The 22,232-nt window shown below is 34.6% G+C and overlaps 2 protein-coding genes across 3 annotated transcripts in view; both read left to right on the top strand.

Moving 5' to 3' along the window:
• Positions 1 to 6,680, top strand: part of LOC111458149 (cytochrome P450 71B26-like) — a 12,732-nt gene extending 6,052 nt beyond the window's left edge. The window contains exons 2-3 of one of the 2 annotated variants that reach the window (XM_023100630.1): positions 4,969 to 5,850; positions 5,964 to 6,680. In XM_023100630.1, the coding sequence (XP_022956398.1) occupies positions 4,969 to 5,850; positions 5,964 to 6,569 (1,488 nt within the window). In that variant the 3' untranslated portion in view covers positions 6,570 to 6,680. Of the gene's footprint in view, positions 1 to 4,838; positions 5,851 to 5,963 lie in introns of those variants that run through there. The other variant, XM_023100629.1, reaches the window with a different exon arrangement.
• Positions 6,681 to 15,253: 8,573 nt separating this feature from the next.
• On the top strand, positions 15,254 to 17,204 carry LOC111458729 (cytochrome P450 71B34-like). Its single transcript, XM_023101519.1, has 2 exons — positions 15,254 to 16,178; positions 16,590 to 17,204. The coding sequence occupies exons 1-2, from the start codon at positions 15,267 to 15,269 to the stop codon at positions 17,202 to 17,204; spliced, it is 1,527 nt and encodes a 508-aa protein (XP_022957287.1). The 5' UTR covers positions 15,254 to 15,266.
• The last annotated feature ends 5,028 nt before the right edge of the window (positions 17,205 to 22,232 follow it).

Here is a 22,232-nt window from a genome sequence, read left to right as displayed (position 1 = left end):
CTCAAGCCATTTTTTTTTTTTTTTTTTTATTTATTATTATCATTTTTAAAAGGATAGTATTAGTCATTTTGAGGTGCTATTACCAAATTGATATATAACATGTGAGTTAATAAACTTGACCCAAAAGAAGTTATTAACGGAGAACGATTTTAAGATAAAGTTTCCGTAGTTATTAATTTAAAAGGTAGGAGATCAATTAGTATTTAGTAGTTTAGGGGATGGATTAGAAACATTGAGTAGTTATTGATTTAAAAGGTTAGGAGACTGATTAGAAGATTTAGTAGTTATAAAGTTTAGGAGATTGAATATGCAATCTCCACCCTATATAGCCATGAGACGTATGCTATTTCAAAACAAAACAAAAAAAAAAAAAAATTAATAAACCATACGTGCTCAAGGTTCCTCTATTTAGAAAATATCTCCCCTCAAGTTCTAGCGCTTCAGTTATTTATTTCGATCGTGGGTAATTTCCAATATTTAGTATCAGAGTTAGGATGTCGAAACAAATGTCGTCACCACACGAAGTTGCCGGAAGAGATGTGACAACGATAAGGAGTGGAAGGGAGGGGAGTGTAATGCTTCAGTACCTATTACTCACGAAGAGTAATTACGCAGCATGGTCGATAAGGATGCGTGTTAACTTACAAGCATAGGACGTGTGGGACGCCATCGAGCATGGTGATGAAGTTGAAGAGCGTAAGGATAAGATGGCTCTTGCCGCCATCTACTAAACAGTCCTAGAGACGTTCTTCTCATGTGGCAGAGAAGGACTCGGTAAAGGCAGCATGGGAGACGCAGCAAACAATGCATGTGGGTGTAGAACGTGTCAAGGAAGCAAAGGTGCAGACCTTGAAGAAGAGTGAGTTCAAGGCTATCCACATGAAAAACGGTGCATGAAGAACGGTGAGTCAATAAACGACTTTGCTATGAAGTTGACAACGATCATCAACGACATCCGTTCATTAGGTGATGTGGTGGAGGAGATCTCTGTCATCAAGAAATTTATTCGAGTAGTTCCCCCAATATTCATGCAGATTGTTACCTCCATCGAGCAGTTCGGTGACCTCAAGAACATGTCGGTTGAGGAGGTTGTTGGTCATCTTAAGGTCCATGAGGAGAGACTTTGTGGCTACGAAAACAAAGAAGAGGAGAAATACCTCTTACTCACACATGAGAGGTGGCTCGCACGGATGAAAAAGAAAGATGCAGATGGCTCTTCTTTCTCATGTACGAGCAGACATGGCAATCATAACAAAGAAAAAAGAGGTCATGGACGTGGTCGCAGATGTGGTGGCAAAGGAGGTCGTGACAATACCTCACAAACCCATGAAAATGGCAACCCTCGAAAAGACATGAGTATGGTCAAGTGTTACCCTGGTGGAAAATATGGGCATTATACGACAGAGTGCCACAACAAGGAGTGTGATGAGGAGACAAACCTCATGTTCTCGGATGATGAAGAGCCCACATTGATATTGGCCGAGGAAATGCCCAACCTGTTGATGCTCACTGAAGAGAAGGTTATGGCGAACCTCTTCATAGATGGAGAAGACCAAGTGGAAACTAGCATGTGGTACCTAGACAACGAAGCGAGCAACCACATGACCGGAGATGGAACAAAATTCAAGGAGCTTGATGAGAAGTTCACTGAAAATGTGAAGCTTTGCGACAGATCAATTGTACCGATCCAAGGCAAATGATCTATCTTGTTCCCGTGTAAGAATGACGATCAACGTCTATTGACCAAGATGTATTATATTCTAAGTTTGAAGAGCACTATTATTAGCCTTGGACAAATGACACAAGAAGGTAGCAAAATGGGGATAGTTGGCTCGTTCCTCAAGATATACGACAGAAATAGAACACGGTTGATGAAGGTAAGATGATCTTGAAACCGCCTGTATAAGATACTATTGAAAAACTATCAACATCTTCAGAAAGTGTCCATTGGCGTTAACAGAAAGAAATAAAGAAGAAACCAATAAGTCAGGAGAAAAATGAACCGAAAAATAGATACAAGAAGCAACCAAAGACTGCTTCAATCAATGAAGTGTAACATATAAGTCGATGTATTTCATTAGACTTATCATCTCAACCAAGGAGACCCAGAGAAAGACCACCACAGAAAAATGAGATTTCAAACTTCATCTCAACCAAACAAACCTAAAGGTAGGCTTAAAAAGAAGTTGAAATGAGCAAGTCACTAGAATTTTCTAGATGTGAGTCTAACAATAAATTCTCTCCAAAGAAGAGAGGAGTGGAAGAAAATGCATGTTGCAAAATTAAATTTTCTTCCGAAGAAGACAGAGTTGATCAGAGACCAAACAAAGTTGAAACTAGAGAGCAACGTGCAGACATTCTCACGAATACCCTTTCAAGAGTTGAAACTAAAAAGGTGCAGACATTCTCACGAATACCCTTTCAAGGGTTAAAGTTGCAGACATGCAAGAGTTTCTCAAAGTGAAGAATTTCAAGCAATGTCAAGCTTATGGAGAAGAATGTGAGTTAATAAACTTTAACTTAGCAAAAGAAGTTATTAACCGATTTTAAGATAAAGATTTAGTAGTTATTAATTTGAAAGTTCCGGAGATTGATCATGCAATCTCCACTATAAATACTCCTATGTTATTTGAACGAAAAAAAAAATAGTAAAGCATACATGCTTAAGGTTCTTATATTCAAAAGCTCTCCTCTCAAACGGGTTCTCTCACTTGAATAGTTATTTATTTCACATATTTTGATGGGACCATTTGTTCAAATCCTTTCCATATAATTCAATATTTGCATCACAAATAGACCAATTCTAAAAACGACAACAGAAATGCATCCATAAAATAAGTATACCAATTTTGAAGCCATCCCTCTTAATACCTATCCATATGATAATGTAAATGAACAATTATTGCAGTCTCTGTGGCCTTAAAATAGCTCAATCACCCTACACACAAATATTACTCATTCCACATTCTACTCTTTATATCTCGCAAAATAGAGCTTGGAAATGCTTAGAGTTGATACAATGATGCCTACTAATGATTTTTTCATCTGGGTTCTTTGCTTTTCCTCTGTTCTTCTCTATTGCTTCTTAAAATCGTAAGAAAACAGGCAAAACCCAACAACAAGCTTCTTCCTCCCACCCCTCCCAAGCTTCCTTTGTTGGGCCATTTGCACCTCCTTGGCTCTCTCCCCCATCGCTCTTTTCCTAAGCTTTCAAAAAGAATATGGCCCCGTCATGCTTCTCCAACTGGGCTCTGTCCCAACCATCGTGATCTCCTCTGCCGCTGCTGCAAGAGAGTTGTTTAAATTTCATGACCTTGCTTCTTGCAGCAGCCCTCGCTTAACGGGTAGTGGAAGATTTTCATACAACTTCGTGGACCTAAATCTATCAGCCGCCCTCGCAGGTTTTCCTTGATACATGACAGAAAGAATGAAGAAATAGAAATAGAAAAAGAAAAAATAAAAATAAAATAGGAAAAGTAGAGAGAGGGGCAAATAGGTAAGTTTATCCCTCCAACCGCTAAAGGGGTCCAAAAGAAATATAGTGAGAGAAAGGTGTTAAGAGAGAACCTAGAGAGAGGAGGAAGAATGAACGGTCGGAAGACCCACCGAAAACTACCGTCAGAGTCTACTCTGGTCAAGATCATGATGTAAGGTGCTTGCTTTGAAGTGTTGTTGCTGCAATTCAAGACGTTATGAGCAAAGTTTCAAAATCACATTTTAGATATTACAATTTTACTATTATGACGTTTGAATTTCCTTTGCAAAATTAATGGTGGTTGCTTTGAAGCCGTGCGATCATGAGAAGATGGTCTCATGAATTACTTGCCGAATAATAATTAAAAAATAAAATACCTTTCTTAGTTTCTCTTAGGTTTTCAGTTTCCCTCTTCATGGAGGGTAAGTTACACTATATCAACAAAGTCATACGGCACCATTAATCAACATCCATCCATTTAAAATAGAGGTAGTAAAATTTTCACAATTTCACCCATTTTTTCAGAAGAAAAAAAAAAAGTTCAACAGTATTTTTTTTTTACCCTATCTACTATTTCTTACTTTTTTTTTTAGGTAATTTCCAATTTCTAAAATAGTTTGTTCCCATTTAATTTCTAAAACATATCATTGAAATTGGCAATTACTAATGATATCATTCGCCATTTTAAGCAATTTTCAAAGGAGCCCTTGGTCATTTTAAAAAGTTAATTCACTAGCAAAAAAATATATTTTAAAGTTTTTTCTTAAGCCATTTTTTGATTTTTTTTTTTTCTTGTAATGTTTTAAAGAAGTACTATTACTAATTCTTAAGAGCTCGTTTAGTGTTTTAGTTCTTTGATAATATTATTCCGAGTTGGTTCTAAACCTAAAATCTAAAAAGTTTAACATCACAAGTTTTAAACATAAGATATTAACAAAAAAAAAAAAAAAAATCTCTAAAACAGATAATTAGAAGCACGAAAACACTTGTCAATTTCATTGCATGCCCTTACATTTTTATGAAGAATAAAAAAAATCTCAAGCCACTTTTTTTTTTATCATTTATAAAAGGTTATTATTAGTCATGTTGATGTCTAAGAGCTATCACCAAATTGATATATAACATACAGATATTCCAATCCTTCCAATATAATTCAAACTTCTAGTTTCTTCTACTCAAAAAGATAGTGGCTGTCAAAACTCTTGGAATCTTTAGGAATATAGTGGACAGAATATTTGCATTACAATACCAATTCTAAAATGGGCAACAGAAATGCTTCCATAAAATGTGTATACAATTTTGAAGCCATCCCTCTCAATACAAATCCATATGTTATTGTAAAACAACAATTATTGCAGTCTCTGTCACCCAAAATAGCTCAATCACCCTACGCATAAATATTACTCATTCCACATTCTACTCTTTATATCTCATGGTAGAGATTGGAAATGCTTAACGTTGATACAATGATGTCTAATAATCTTATCATCTGGGTTCCTCTGCTTTTCCTCTGTTCTTCTCTATTGCTTCTTAAAACCATAAGAAAACACTCAAACCCCAAAAACAAGCTTCTTCCTCCAAGCCCTCTAAAGCTTCCTTTGTTGGGTCATTTGCACCTCCTTGGCTCCCTCCCTCATCGCTCTCTCTCTAAGCTTTCAAAAAAATATGGCCCCGTCATGCTCCTCCAACTGGGCTCTGTCCCAACCATCGTGATCTCCTCTGCCGCCGCTGCAAGAGAGTTGTTTAAGTTCCATGATCTTGCTTCTTGCAGCCGCCCTCGCTTAACGGGTAGTGGAAGATTTTCATACAACTTCTTGGACCTAAATCTCTCCCCGTACGGTGAACGTTGGAGGGAACTTCGGAAGATTTGTATGCACGAGCTCTTCACTGCTCGACGGGTTCAATCTTTTTGGGAAATTAGAGAAGAGGAAGTGGGGCGCCTTGTAAAATCCATCTCTCAATCCTCTTCTTCTTCAGCTTCAATCAATCTGAGTGAGAAATCCTATTCTCTCACTGCAAATATAACAACAAGAGTTGCTTTTGGGAGCATCTTCAGCGGGGGAAAATTAGATGATGAACACTTTCAACATGTTATCCGGAGAGCAGTTGCAGCAATTGGAAGCTTCTCCATGACCGATTTCATTCCTACTTTCGGTTGGATTATTGATCGGTTGACTGGTGTTCATGGGAGGCTGGAGAAGAGCTTTGGTGAGATGGATGCCTTTTTTCAACATGTAGTCGACGATCGTATCAACTTCAAGAAGAGTTCTAAGAATGAAGAAAACATTGTTGATGTTTTGTTGAGAATGGAAAGGGAAAGCTCTGAATCTGATGTACTACAAGTTACCCAAGATTGCGTTAAAGCACTTATCATGGTAACCTAAACTCTTTTGAAAAATAGCAAACTGTTAAAGCCCATAATTTCTTATTATCCGTTTGATATAACCATGTTTTATTTTCTTTCTTCTTTGGCTATGTGTGCTTCTAGGATATTTTTCTAGCCGGAGTAGAAACAGGGGCGACCACCATTGTTTGGATCATGACAGAGCTAGTTAGGAATCCAAGGGTGATGAAGAAGCTCCAAGACGAGATTAGAAGTTGCATAAAGGAAGATTCAGTGAAAGAGATGGACTTGGAAAAACTCGAGTATCTAAAAATGGTAGTGAAAGAGGCTTTGAGATTGCATCCACCGGTCCCACTTCTACTTCCAAGGAAAACCATCTCCTCTTTTAAGCTCAATGGTTACAATATCGACCCCAAGACTCATCTTCACATTAATATGTGGGCCATTGGACGAGACCCACAATCTTGGACTAAACCAGAAGAGTTCTTTCCCGAGAGGTTTATAGGAAGCAATATCGATTATAAAGGACAAAACTTCGAGTTAATACCTTTTGGAAGCGGGCGAAGAATTTGCCCTGGGATGAGTATGGCGACCCTTACCGTGGAGCTGGCACTAGCTAACCTGCTGCTGTGTTTTGATTGGAAACTACCGGATGGAATGAAAGAAGAAGATGTTGATATGGAAGAGGCCGATGGTCTTGCAGCGCCCAAGAAATCACCCCTTAGACTTATTCCCGTCCTTTACTTTTAGCTAATTTTAAGTTTCAATTTTAGGGTTATCCAATGGAATTAAACTACTCAAATTGTTGGAATATGGAGCATGATGTTTATCTATAACAAAAGATTTGGTAGAAATATATAGGACACGTATTTCCTACAAATATGGTAGAGATATATATAATAGATATTTAGTAAAGATTTGGTAGATATATATTTAGTAGAATATATCTGGTAGATTAAATCTATTAACGCTATATTTACTAAATGGAAATCACATATATACATTAGTCAGTGCTTTCAGTACTTTCTTCCTTGTCTGCATTCTCTATTGTACATACATGAAGTATCAATAAAACCTTTGGCCAATATTCTTCCTTGAATTTTATCCCTCCTGTTTTTTGTATTCATCTTCATCGAGTGTGTTCGTTGTTAAGCGATCCTAACAACTGGTATCAGAGCAAGGCAAGATTCACCACGATCTGTAAAGATGGAAATTTCAACGATTGGAATTGAAAATTTTGATGGATCCGATTTCAGTTTCTAGAAGATGCAAATTGAAGATTATTTGTACCAAAAAGATCTTCACGATCCCCTGTTGGGGGTGAAGCCAGATACTATGACCACGGAGCAGTGGAAGCTCAAGGATCGTCAGGCCTTGGGGTTGATTTGATTAACACTATCCAGAAACGTTGCATTCAACATTATCAAGGAGAAGACAACGTCAGATCTATTGAAGGCGCTGTCGAATATGTGCTAGAAACTGTCGGTTATGAATAAGGTGTATTTGATGCGGAGATTGTGTAATCTGCAAATATCTGAAGGTGGATCTGTCGGTGATCATATAAACCAATTCAATATGATTCTAAGTCAACTGAGTTCAGTGAAAATTAATTTCGAAGATGAAATTAAAGCATTGATTTTGATGTCATCTTTACCCGAGTCGTGGGATACTGTTGTTGCCGCAATCAACATTTCACGAGGATATAATAACTGAAGTTTGATAAAATTCCAGATGTAATTCTCAACGAAGGTATTCGCAAACGAAAAATTGAAGATTCATCGGGCAATGCTCTCAGTGTTGATCGAAGGGGAAGAAGTAAATCAAAGGGCCCAAACAAATGGCGATCAAAACCAAGAAACCGAGGAAAATCTCCAAACAAACCAAATGCAAAGTGTTGGAGTTTTGGAGAAAAATGTCACTTTCAGGCAGATTGTACAAAGAGGAAGCAGAATCACAAATCAAAGGATGACGATGATTCGGTAAATTCAGCATAAGACATTGGGGATGCTCTAATCCTCAGCGTGGATAGTCCGATTGAATCTTGGATATTGGATTCAGGTGCATCTTTTCATTTGTCTCCAAATAAGGAATTGTTTCGAAATTTCAAGTCAGTCTGGAAATTTTGAAAAAGTGTATCTTACCAACAACAAAGATTTGAAAGTTGAAGGAGAGGGGATGTCTGCATAAAAACTACGGCAGGAAATCAATGGACAATTAAGGATGTCAGATAAATTTCTAGTCTCAAGAAGAACTTGATCTCTATTGGTCAGTTAGATAGCACATGTTATGCAACAAAGTTTGGGAAGAGTTCGTGGAAGATTGTGAAAGGGTGCTATGGTGGTAGCACGTGGCACAAAATCTAGAATCTTATACACCACTGCAGGGTGTATGAACATGGTAGCTGTCACTGAGAGTGCTTCAAATTGAAATCTATGACATAATAGACTTACATATGAGCGTTAAATGAATAAAGATGTTGGCTGCGAAAGGAGTTTTGGAAGGTCTGAAATCTGTTGATATGAGTCCTTGTGAGAACTGTGTTACGAGTAAATAGAAATGAGTTAGCTTCACAAAAATTGTCAGAGAATTGAAAAAAGGCTCTGGGACAACAAAGCAAGTGGGAGTCGAGGTTGAGTTGCTGAAAGATCCACCTAGTGATGTTGTAGCGAATACGTAAGAAACTCCTAAGACTATTATTGAGGAACCAGAAGCGGAGCAAGTGACACCTGAACAGGTGTTAAAAAGATTATCCAGAGTCATTAAAATACCAGATAGGTATGTACCTTCTTTACACTATCGGTTGGTGACTGATGAAGGGAAACGAAAGCCCCTTGATGAGGCCCTACAGTTGGAGGATACAACCAAGTGGGAGCAAGCCATAGATGATGGGATGTCTCGGCTTCATAAATGCGTTGCTCTTTCATCTGCTGAGGCTGAGTATGTGGCAATAGTTGAAACTGGAAATGAGATGATATGAATGACAGATTATCTAGATGAATTAGGCAAGAAGCAGCGCGAGAAGATTCTTCAGGTAGATAGTTAGAGTGTCATGCAGTTGGCGAGGAACTCGGTCTATCATTCAAACACAAAACACAAAAGGTGATACCATTTCACTCGAAGGTTAATGGAAGATGGTGATGTGTTTGGAGAAGATAGAGGGTGCAAGGAATCCAGCAAACATTTTGTGTTGATGTTGGAACATTGAGGTTGTGCAAAGCCTCAAGTGATACGCATATCTAGAATGAAATTCTTAGTTGACTGGATCAGTCGACAAGTGAGAGATTGTTGAGGTTGACTGGATCAGTTTCCAAGGAGATTGTTGGGATATGGAATCTGATGTTCTAGTAAAAGATCTGGTAGAGATATATATGTCGGTAAACAAGAGATATATTTGGTAATATATATAGTAGATTAAATCTGTTAAACCTATATTTAGTAAACGGAAACTATATATATACCCATTAATACGTGTATTCAAAATGTACTTTCTTCATTCTCTATATTCTCTACGGTTCTGTATACCTGAAGTCATCAATAAAACTTTTAGTCAATATTCCTCTAATTTCCTCTCTCCCGTTCTTTATATTCATTTTGATCGAAGATGTGCGTTGTTGAGCAATCCTAACACAAATAAAATATAAACATTATCTTACGGCTAATTACCTCATTTTTATCCATATTTCTATCAATCAATTAGATTTTGTGAAGTGATAAAAACGGCCATTCATTTGTGATGGACATATTTCAAAGATTTCAGAAGTTCAACTTAGAAAATTTAAACAAATATATCGAGTTGTACGGAAGCTCTATAGAAAATGCCTCTTGCATTATTCTTCTTGCTTCCTTCCAGGAAGGGAAACCATTAAAATAGGGTTACGTGTTTAAATTATTGAAGCAAAGCAAATTTTTTATGGAACATGAGGAGAATTCTATCAACCCTCCGATCAATCTTTTTGAGAGGAAGAGATGTGTTCTCTCGGTATTTTGGAACATTCTCGTACACGTACCAAATACTAAATAATTCTACTTGATACATGTATTGTCATTGTATGTCTATCAAATAAATTTAACTCCAAAACATATCCAATAAACTTAGATTTGGCCATTCCAAAATTTGTCAGGCAGACATATAATGATGAATTAAGTTTATTCATTGACATTCCTAAACTTAATTATATTTCATCCTTCATGTCGAGTAGACTTGTTGATAAAGAATCGATCTAAAAGAAAGCTCTGATATTAAATGATAAAGAATCACTATAATGAAAGTAAGATTCTGATTACCTTGTTGATCGAATATCTCAAAAACACTTGTTTGAGATTTGAATTACTCTACAGACAAGATCGATCATGTCAAGCTTGAATTATTCTACATATGCGATCTAAATTTAGCACTGGGTTAAAAGAAAGCTCAAATATTTTTTACTACATTTTCCAAGTCTCTTTCCAAAGATAACTTACCTGACTTTATATAACCTAAAAATTATTATATTTTGTGACCCTAATTAGCCATTATATATATTTGTATGGTCATAATTCTAAATTATCATGCACCCAAATTTGGTAACAAGTTTGATTATTTTTAAGTGTGACATGAATTGCAATATCATGTAATAATTTGAATGACATTTTCTTCCTATCTTCGTGGAAGTTTATATTGCATGATTGATATTTTGGTTCATATTGTCGTGATTTTACTTTTGACACGGAGTAAATATCAAAATAGAAGAGGAAGAATAATATAGCCATTTCTCCAATTCACAGTTGCAGCAACTTGGCCTACAACGAAAGATTATGTTAGTGATGTCTATGTTTCTTGTAACACCAATCAAAATATTTTATAAATTTGGTCTACAATGACGTTTTCTTCATTGCTTGTAATAGATTGTGAAAAGTGGGGTACTCAATAGAAATGAAGCATGTTGTTAGCGTGCCTTATTTTTTTAATCCGAAACCCACCAAGAGGGCCACCAACAATCAAACTGCAATAATTGTGTAGAAAATTCGAGTATCGTAACAAAGTACCAAAATTAAATTTGACCCAGAAAATCCCTTTACCTCAACCTTCAACCCATTCGTTTCCACTTGCTTTTGAACCATTTTTCTTTCTATAATGGAGAGACTGACCTGATTAGACATCATTTGAACATTCATCAACATTGGTTCTTGTTTGGATGTTGAAAAGGGAGCTATGAATTGGGTCGCAATAAGTGTGTTACCAATGCAAAGATAGAGGATCATGGAGCTCAAATCCACACTCACTTTCTTGTTTGCATTTGTGAAGTATGGTAGCAAATTCACATTCGCATTTAGCAGATATCCCATGCCGAGCTAGGCTGCACTTAGATTGGCAGTGGCAACATCGAACCATGGGCTTTTTGGATAAAAAATTGAGGTGTAACAAAGTTATAATTTACCTTTTTGAGGTCAATTCTGTATGTATATGTCTAAATCAATTAAGTTATGCATATACTTTGAACAACTCTTACCTATGCAGATATAAATATCAACTTAAATATCAACTTCTTGTACAAACTTTTTACTAATCAGAAATATACCTCAACACAAGTTTCCTTGAATCAATGTGTAACCCAGATTTAACATGTTTAGAGCAAGAAAGGACCTCAATTCACAACTGCATTGCCCCATATTTTCTGTAACGACTCAGATCCACCGCTAGTAGATATTGTCTTTTTTGGGCTTTCTCTTTCGGACTTCCCCTCAAGACTTTAAAACGCGTCTGGTAGGGGAAGGTTTACACACCCTTATGAGTAGTGGTTTGTTCTCCTCCGCATCAAAGGGGGTGGATTTGGGTCAATCGAGAGGTAAGCCTAAAATTAAATTACACACCATTATTGTCTTGTAATCTTTTCTGAATGTGAATATTTCCCCAAATAATAATAATAATAATAATTATTATTGTGTTTAACCAAACTTTTGAATTTGCACTCTAGGACGTGACTGATGCACACTTTGAGCCGGTGATTTTATGCATGGCCTCTGCATACGAAACTTGATGTTGCTGCTTCTTCAAACATGGTGACTTCCCAAGTGGTCTGGAGATTAGCACCGTGGTGGTTTATAGTGATCCAATTGTGACGATGACTAAGTGGGTAGCGGAGGATATTGATTTTGGTGATTTTTCTTCAAACGTGGTGCCTTACCAATGGCTGGTACCTACCATGGAGTAATTGACTCATAATATGTGTGTGGATCAAGCGTGGTGGATCCAAAGGGTCTTGAGGCTATAATTGGGGTGGTTGAATTTGGCTAGTTGCAATGACATGATTAATGTGTGTGTAGCTTAATTGACCAAAGAGAACAAAAGATTCGAACCCGAACTAAAAAAAATAGCATAGAAAAATGTTCTTCTTTTTCCTTTGGTAAATTTTATCTTTTCTATTGAATTCAAGTTTCTCAAATAGAATTCTACTTTTGCTATGTTTCACCGTACAAAATCATATCAATGAAACTTTATAAAAAAAAATTAATGGATTCAATTAATAACCTCCCTTGCAATTACATAATATCTAGATACTTCAGGAATAACTCTTACCTAAGCTATCAAAAAATAATACAACAGCATCTAGTGATGCAATCCATTACCTATCTAAATAATGCATTAGTCAGAGATAATAACATGCTTTAATATTGAAAAATTTGATAACTTTTTGTCAACAATATTAAATTTAATTAAATCTAATGACTTTTGTGATGTGCACGAATCTCAAGATATGGTCCATATATCAATAGGGTCCGTATAAGGAATTTAGACTATTCCTCCTCTCGAACACATGCCTAGTTTAATAGTGCTTTACCACAAATCTTTACTATAATTACATTTTCGAGACTCACAACTTTTTTATCTGATGTTTAAGAATTATATTGACATTGTTTAGTTAAGTAAAAATATGGCTAGAGATAGAACAACTAACTTCTACAATAGTATGATATTGTCAGACTTTAAGCATAAGCTCTCATTGCTTTGCTTTTAGTTTCTCCAAAAAAATTCCTATACCAGTAGAGATAGTATCTCTTACGTATACATCCGAATCTTCTTCTTAATTATTCAATATAAGACTCCAACAATTCTTACTAAATAGGTGTAATCGAGTAAAACTATATGGTAAAGCCTCCAAGAAAGGAAGATCGAATTTGTTATGATTAAAATATGATATACATCTTTAAGCAGCACATTTAATGAAATTGACACAAATGTGCAATAAAAAAATATTTCAAATTAGTTTCACTCTCAAGACGTTTTTTAGTTCATTTTTCATGGAGGTATCATTAGTAACTTTTTTGTGTTTCTCAAACAAGTGTGGTTGGAACGTTTAGAAAAGATTTCCTCACATTTTGGTTTCTTACTATATTCACAAGTGATTACTAAGACTAAAATTATGACCCAAAAAACCTGCAGTCATGTGCACTTGACCTTATAACTCAAACTCGAATGCATAAACCCTATTTGAGGAATTTGTAGCATTAGGTTAGAAACTTGTGTTGCGATGAATATTTTCTGATAATTTTGTGAGGACTATTCAAGTTTGATGAAATTAACACACGCATTCAAAAGTAGGACACTCCAAAGTGGTTTCACTTGCAGGCCATTTCTTGGCCCTTTTTCATGGAAGTACCATTAGCAGCTTTTTTCGTTTCTTAGACGAGTGCAATTTATTCCTTCAGAAAAACATCTTTCTCATTTTTTTTTGTCTCATACTATATTCATTAGATTGGACTAAGACTAAAATGAGGACCAAAGAATAAACGAGACCTTGCATCATAAATCTGAACACAAAAAAATCCTTTTTCAGGCCATTTAAAGCATTCATTATATGAAAATTTAAGTTACGGGCAATATTTTTTTCGATAGTTTTGTGACAAATGTTTAAATTTGATGAAATAGACAAAAAAAAAAAAAAAAAAAACTCCAAATGGTTTTACTCCAGCTATTTTTGGGCCATTTCCACAGGGGTGCATGGGTGCTTTTTTCTAATGAGTGTCATTGATGTTAAAAAAATTTATTTCTGGTTTTGGTCTCTTACTATGTTCACCTTAGATTGTACTAGGACTAAAATGAGAACGAATAAAACGCTATGATTGACTATTTTTAAAAAGAAATTTGCTCATTTTTTAGTATATTTCTCAAAAATGATTCTAAACCTAAAATCCAAACCGTTTAAAACCATTAGTTCTAAATATGAGATATTGAACACAAAAATACAAAACAAATCATTGAAAGTATGTGAGGAAAAAAAAGGAATTACAATTAAGAATGGTCAATTTCGGAAAAGTTAAAAGTTTTGTTGGATTTCTAAGAGTTCCTTTCTTAGTTTAATTTCTTAATAATATACTTGAAGTTTGTTCTAAACCTAAAATCTAAAAGATTTAAAATTATAAGTCTTAAACATAAGACATTGACGAGAAAACATTGAACAGAAAAAACACAATTACAATTAATGTTTACCAATTTTATTGCATATGATGTTGCATTTTTATGAATTTGACTCATCTTTTCAATAATTTTTTTTTCTTAAAGGATTTTATTAATCATTTTCATTGAATATAATTCCCATATTATCACTTTTAGTTTCTTCTACTAAAAAAAATTGTAGGCAAAACTCTTCTAATCTTTAGAACGGTAATAAGGCAACCCTCATCCTCATTCCAATAATACAAGTTTTTGTTGGAGCAACTGATTCAACCTTTTGTTGCTGCAAGAACCCTTAATCAATTAATTAACATCTTCTACAAAATTTGGATCAATCAAGAGATAAGCCTAAAATTAAATTACTCTCTTACGATCCAAGATCTAGAATAAGATTTGTAACCTTGTTCTAAATTGAGTCACTCCACAATCGAACTTGATCAAGGCTTGATTGAATGGCTCGGATACAATTCTACACAAGAATTGCTTGAAACTTAGAAATGCAAAATTGATGCTCGAATTTATAAGGGAAACGTCTCAACTTGAGATCTCAATTTCTCGGTATTTATACTCTCCCGACAAAAGACGTTTGTAGTCGAGATTAAATCTCGATCTCCCTTAATCTCCACGAAAGACGAATTCTATTGACCATTACAAAATGAATAAGAAAAAATAATAAAGTTTTTTAACAAAGAGTTGATACGTTTGAATGGGCAAGGAAGAGCCCATAGGTTCATGGTTCAAACAAGGTTGACATTTTAAAGTTTTTCAAAGTTTATACATGGTCGTTGACATTTTAAAATTTTTCAACTTCAACATATAAATATTCACTTAAATACATTCATAAAATGTGTATACCAACGCCATCCCTCTCAGTACAAATCTATATGATAGTGTAAATGAACAATTATTTCAGTCTATGTGGCCTTAAATAGCTCAATCACCCTACACACAAATATTACTCATTCCACTCTTTATATCTCACAAAATTGAGCTTGGAAATGCTTAGAGTTGATACAATGATGCCTACTAATGATTTTTTCTTCTGGGTTCCTCTGTTTTTCCTCTGTTCTTCTCTATTGCTTCTTAAAACCATAAGAACACAGGCAAAACCCAACAACAAGCTGCTTCCTCCAGGCCCTCCAAAGCTTCCTTTGTTGGGTCATTTGCACCTCCTTGGCTCCCTCCCCCATCGCTCTCTCTCTCAGCTTTCAAAAAAATATGGCCCCGTCATGCTCCTCCAATTGGGCTCTGTACCAACCATCGTTATCTCCTCTGCCGCTGCGGCAAGAGAGTTGTTTAAATTTCACGACCTTGCTTCTTGCAGCCGTCCTCGCTTAGCAGGTAGTGGAAGACTTTCGTACAACTACCTTGACATTAGTTTCTCTCCATACGGAGATCACTGGAGGAACGTTCGAAAGATTTGTATGCTCGAGCTCTTCACTTCTCGGCGGGTGGAATCTTTTCGGGAAATTAGAGAAGAGGAAGTGGGGCGCCTTCTAAACTCCATCTCTCAATCCTCTTCTTCTTCAGCTCCAATTGATCTGAGTGAGAAATCCTATTCTCTCACTGCAAATATAATAACAAGAGTTGCTTTCGGAAGCATCTTCAGCGGAGGAAAATTAGATGATGAACACTTTCAACATGTTATGCATAGTGCATTAGCAGCAATTGGAAGCTTCTCGATGACCGATTTCATTCCTACATTCGGTTGGATTATTGATCGGTTGAATGGTGTTCATGGGAGGCTGGAGAAGAGCTTTGCTGAAATGGATGCCTTTTTTCAACATGTAGTCGAGGATCGTATCAACTTCAAGAAGAGTTCTAAGAAGGAAGAAAACATTGTTGATGTTTTGCTGAGAATGGAAAGGGAAAGCTCTGAATCTGATGCATTAAAAGTCACCAAAGATTGCGTTAAAGCACTCATTATGGTAACCTAAAATTAGAGATTGTTCATTGGGTATTTTGTTTAAACAAGGCAAAGGGGCTAGGATTATTTCAGTCTCCATTACTGCCCACTTTATATATCATTAAATTTATTAAAATGTTTTACTTTTTAATATATTTTAAAACTAGAAACTATCCATTTTTAAAATATATATTGTATATGGAAAAAGAATTTTGTGAAATTTAATCTCAACCAAAATGCACCAAGAATTTTGTCGAAAAAGATTGAATATGAAGTAGGAATGGAGACAAAGAAGGTCTCGTCCTATGGACATCTCTACCTAAACTTCTTTCGAAAATATAGTTGACTCATAAACACGAATAATATATAACTATAGGCCACTTATTTTTCTGTATGTTTTATTTTCTTCTTCTTTGGATGTATGGACTTCTAGGATATTTTTCTAGCTGGAGTAGAAACTGGAGCAGGCACCATTGTTTGGGCCATGACAGAGTTGGTTAGGAACCCAAGGGTGATGAAGAAGCTCCAACACGAGATCAGAAGTTGCATAAAAGAAGGTTCAGTGAAAGAGATCAATCTAGAAAAGCTCGAGTATCTAAAAATGGTAGTGAAAGAGGTTTTGAGATTGCATCCACCAGTCCCACTTCTACTTCCAAGAGAAACCATTTGCCCTTTTAAGCTCAACGGTTATGATATCGACCCCAAGTCTCATCTTCACATTAATGTGTGGGCCATTGGACGAGACCCACAATCCTGGACTGACCCAGAAGAGTTCTTTCCTGAGAGGTTTATAGAAAGCAATGTCGATTACAAAGGACAAAACTTCGAGTTAATACCTTTTGGAGGCGGGCGAAGAATATGTCCTGGAATAAACATGGGTACCCTTACGGTAGAGTTGGCATTGGCTAACCTCTTCCTGTGCTTTGATTGGAAACTCCCAAATGGAATGAAGGAAGAAGATATAGATATGGAAGAGGAAGTTGGTCTTACCATTACCAAGAAATCACCCCTTAAGCTTATTCCGTCCTTTCAATTAATTTTTAGTTGATAGTTTATGGTTATCCAATAAAATTAAAGCTGATCAGTGTTATCTTATAGCTAATTAGCCCATTTTTATCCATATTTCTTATCAATAAATTAAGGTATAAGATATGTAAAGCCCCAAAATGTTAGAAAAAAAAAATATTGAGAGAGACAATAAAAGACAACATGAGATGAAAGCTGCAAAGGTTTGGTGTTACTAACCAATTGACCAAAAACAAATTCATAAATTTTGGAACTAACCAATTGACCAAAAACAAATTCATAAATTTTGGAACTAACCAATTGACCAAAAACAAACTCATAAATTTTGAAAATTACTTTCTCAAAATTAGGTCATACTTTGAATTTGAATACAGCTAACCTTCCACCTTTGAGGTAAAGTTTCAAGTAATTGTTTGAAGGGGCATAATTTTTTTTGATAAAGCCTTAGTAAGTATGTATGCTGGCAGTTCATTTGTGTTACAATACTTCAAGATAATTTCTTCCTTTACAAACAAGATCAAGATAATTTCTTCCTTTACAAACAAGATCTATAATAATGTCAAAGTTCAATGATTTGTAACGTTGGATTTTTTTGTCATAGAGATAGTTTCTTTGTTATCACAAAATATATTTGTTGCTCCTTTTCTCGAAAATTAGTTAACGCTTCTCTCAGTCAAATAGCTTAACAAGCAGTTGAAGCTGTTGCAACATATTCTGCTTCGAAAGTTGACAATGCCATTGTTTTTTGCTTTTTTGAGCTCTAAGTAATCATCATGATCCTAGGGTGGCTGAAATGCTTAGTCTATCATCTAATGATCCTGCTCAATTGCTATTCGTGAACCCATATAATTTGATATTTTAAGATTTAGAGTACCAAATTCCATATTCCAAAGTTTTAGCAAGATAACTCAAGACCCATTTGTTGCTCAATTATGAACATTTGAAGGTGTTGCATAAACTTAGAAATAACACCAACAAGAAATACATTATTGAGTCATGTGTGCATTAAGTAAAGTAGATCAATCTGCTAAGAAGCTTTTGAATCTTCTAGTATATGTCATTTCTACTTCATCTTCATGTTGTAATTTTTCATTAATATTCATGGGTGTTGATGGACGCTTACAATTGCACACTAAATTTACTCAATATTTTTAGCATATTTTTCTTGCAAAATAAAAATCTAATCTTGAACTTAATATGCTTCCGCACCGAGAAAAGAGTGCAATAACCTCTGACATCTCAAATTCACTATCATTTGAAACTTGAATTTATCCGCAATAGAGTTAGAAGAGCTAGTATAAATAATATCATAACATAAAGACAGATACGGATAATATAACTTGTACCTTCCTTCTTCATATACAAAATAGTCTCATTCTGACTTATGTATTTTTTTCTTGAAAATACCCATCAATCTTGCTATATCAAGCTCAAGGGACCTGCTTTAATCTGTATAATGGCTTTCCCAGCTTGTATACCTTTGTTTCTTTGTATTTTCTTATGAATTTCTCTTGTCGTGCTACATAGACCTCCTCTTGCAAAGATGTTAACTTATCTCCCATATTTCATTTGTCTTAATTGCCTACATCCCTTCTACCATTTCTTTTTGTTACTTTTCTTTCTCAACCGCTTCTTCTTAACTTATAGAGTCGAAAACAATGCCTATATATTTTAGGTAAATTTTTTTACTTTCTTGATTATGTTTCATCTAAAGTTGAGAATTTATCAATGCATAAGCAACATAACCAAAGACTCGTAAATGACTTATTAGTTTCCTCATGTTATGCTTCATAAGGAGATTGATTGATTACAAAGCTTTGTTGGTGAAAGATTTAAGAGATTGACAGATGTTGTTATAGCTTCTGCTCAAAATTAGTTTGAAAGTCTCCTTCCTTGTAACATATTTTTTGTCATCTCTACAACGGTTCGAATTTTCATTCACAGACTCCATTTTGTTCTGGAGTGTAAGGAGCTCTTAATCTCCTGATGCCCTATTCTTCATAAAATAGATCGAATTCTTTATACATAAACTCGTCACCTCTATCTATGCAAAGAACTTTAACGTGGTAGTCACTTTAGTTCTCTACTAGCTTTAAAATTCTAGAACTTCTCAAAAGTTTTTTACTTATGTTATAGGAAGTAAAGTCAGCTCATATGATTAGTTATCAGTGAATAGTAAAAAAATAAACATTCCCACCCAAGAATTTAGTTTGCCGTCAACATAAATCAACATAAATTAGTTCTAAACAAGTTGAAACTCTTTTAGCTTATCCAATAGGAAATGACTACAAAGTTTACTTGTCATAATGGCATCTTTCACATAAACTAATTGTACCAATGTTTGGTAACTCGAAAACCATACCTTTATCATTCATTAACTTCAGGTCCTTCATATGAAGATGTCCATATCTCAAATGTCATTGCGTCGAGTCATCATTTGATCTAGCAGTAAGAGCAAAAATTTTCACATTAAAAACGTCCAATGGAAACATCTTATTTGAAGTCATGGGAATTAGAACTTTTTGGCCTCTTTTCTTAGTTGTCATGATACATGTGTGTTGTCATCAAATAGAACAAAATGTCCTCCCATCATCAATTATCCAACACTCAATAGGTTGTACCTTAAATTTGGAAGAAATTAAATTTGGCACAAGTTGAAACCACTCAATAGATTGTACCTTTGCAACAATTGACTCATCTAAAATTTACACGCATTTGACTGACTATTGGCATTGCTCTTGACGAAAATCAACAATTGATTCACCCTTTGTCATGAGCAAAGTTTAAAAATCACGTTTGAGAAATTAGAATTTTACTATAATTCGTGAGAAGATAGTCCCATGAATTGCTTACGGAATAATTTTAAAGAAAAAAATTTGGTATCCTTCTTGGTTTCTCTTAGCCCTTTCTTTTCTTCTACCATAGGTTTTAGTATATCAACAAATTCATACTCCACCGTTGATGAACATTGATCAATTTAAATTTTAATTAGAGATAGTTAAAGTTTCACGATTGCACATATCTTTTTAAAAAAAAAAAAAAAAAAAATCCAATTTTTTTTTTTTTTTTTTTAAGTTTAAAATCGTTGACAAAAAATAATCTCTAGAACAAATAATTGGAAACACGTGGTAGAAAAAATATAATTACAATTAACATTTGTCAATTTCATTACATTTCATTGAAGATAGGAGTATAGCATTTATCTTTTCCAATGTATTGACAATTTTAATTATCATATTTGATACATTAAAAATTCTTAATTATGTCATTTTGAATTTTTTTTTAACGAAATTGTTGTAAAAAAAAAAAAAAAAAAAACTCTTAACATATTTGTTATGAACATACAAGTTATTTGGCATTTAGATGGAACTCTGCTGATTTATACAAATATATTTGAAACAATAATTAACTACGATGAATCCTTATTGATTCTGAACTTTGTTCGCAAAGGAACTTGACATTTAAAAGGTAAATCATTTTTTATATGTAGCTTTATCTTGAAAGGAAAATGAATTTTACTCCTATGGGCTCTCGATGCTCCCATGATTTGCGAGAAGGAAAAAAGACTCATCTTTCGTTGCATCTTGCACGAGATCATAAAGAGTGAAGTTCATTTATCGATGAACAGCAAAATGACGAAACTCTGGATACAAAATTCTATTTTAGACTATAGCTCTCGTTGTGAGAGGTCCTAGTTAAACAAAACCAAGTACATACAACCAGAATCATTTTTAAATTAATAGATTCTTACTTTTTTCACACAAATTTTCACTCTTTAAAAATGTTAAAAGACTATCTTAAATATTTATATAAATTAAAAAAAAAAACTTGTTTTTTTTTTCTTTTTTTAACATTTTCATTAGATTAATTACAAATTTAACCATTTAAAATAGTAAAAGTTACCTAAGATTGCATCAAAGCACTTATCATGGTAACCTAAACATCTTTTGGAAAATAGCAAACTATTTCTTAGGATTCCTATGACATAACCATGTTTTATTTTCTTTCTTCTTTGGTTGTGTGTGCTTCCACGGTATTTATCTAGCCTACCATTGTTTGGGCCATGACAGAGCTAATTAAGAATTCAAGAGTGTTGGAGAAGCTCCAAAACGAGATCAGAAGTTGCATAAGAAGAAATCACTGTAGATGGATTGAAAGAAGAAGATGTTGATATGGAAGAGGCAGCTGGTCTTGGGGGTGCCAAGAAATCACTGCTTAGGCTTATTCCAACCCTTTTAACTTTTAACTAATCTTAAGTTTGCCGTTTACGATTATGCAATGGAATTAAGGTACTCAAATAAAATATAAAAATTATCTTATAGCTAATTACTTCATTAAAGACCGCCACTGATTTTCTCATGACATATCTCAAAGATGGCAGAAATTCAACTTAAAAATTTAAACTTGTATCGAAGTTTTGTAGAACTCTATTAAAATACATTATTGATCTAATTAGATCGAGTCAAATAATTAAATGAGTATCTATAAAGTTTATAAATAAAGATCTAAATATTTTAGAAATAAAGATATCTAAATAGTTTAGAAAAATGATTTAGGTACTAATTATTTTAGAACAAAAGATGGAGGTATTTTAGGAACTAAGATAATATTTATTTTAGGAATAAATGGATAGATATTTTAGGAATAAATTGTCTAAACTCTACTCTAAATACCCTATACCCTAACAAAAGGATTTAAAATTGGGGTTGGAGTCGTACATTCAAAGTTCAAACAAGTCTCATTTGGACGCGGCTCCACAGATTTTGAGATATGCCAAATGTACAATCGACTATAGTCTTTTCTACGACAGAAGCGAAGACTGCAAGCTAGTTGGATACTGTAATACTGACTATGCAAGATATCACGTTACCCAAATATCAAGCACCCGATATGTGTTCATGTTCGGTTCGGAAAATTTTTTTTGGTGTAGCGAAAGACAACCAACAATATCATTGTCAACAACAGAAGCGGAGAACATAGCAACAGTTGGAGAAGCTTAAAAAAGTACATGGCTGAAACTCTTAATGGAGGATTTACACCATAAAATTTA

Source organism: Cucurbita moschata, unplaced genomic scaffold, assembly GCF_002738365.1.
Source record: "Cucurbita moschata cultivar Rifu unplaced genomic scaffold, Cmos_1.0 Cmo_Scf00021, whole genome shotgun sequence".
NCBI classification, from domain to species: Eukaryota; Viridiplantae; Streptophyta; class Magnoliopsida; order Cucurbitales; family Cucurbitaceae; genus Cucurbita; species Cucurbita moschata.
Note: the sequence above shows the minus strand (reverse complement) of the source record. Positions and strands in the feature narration are given on the sequence as shown.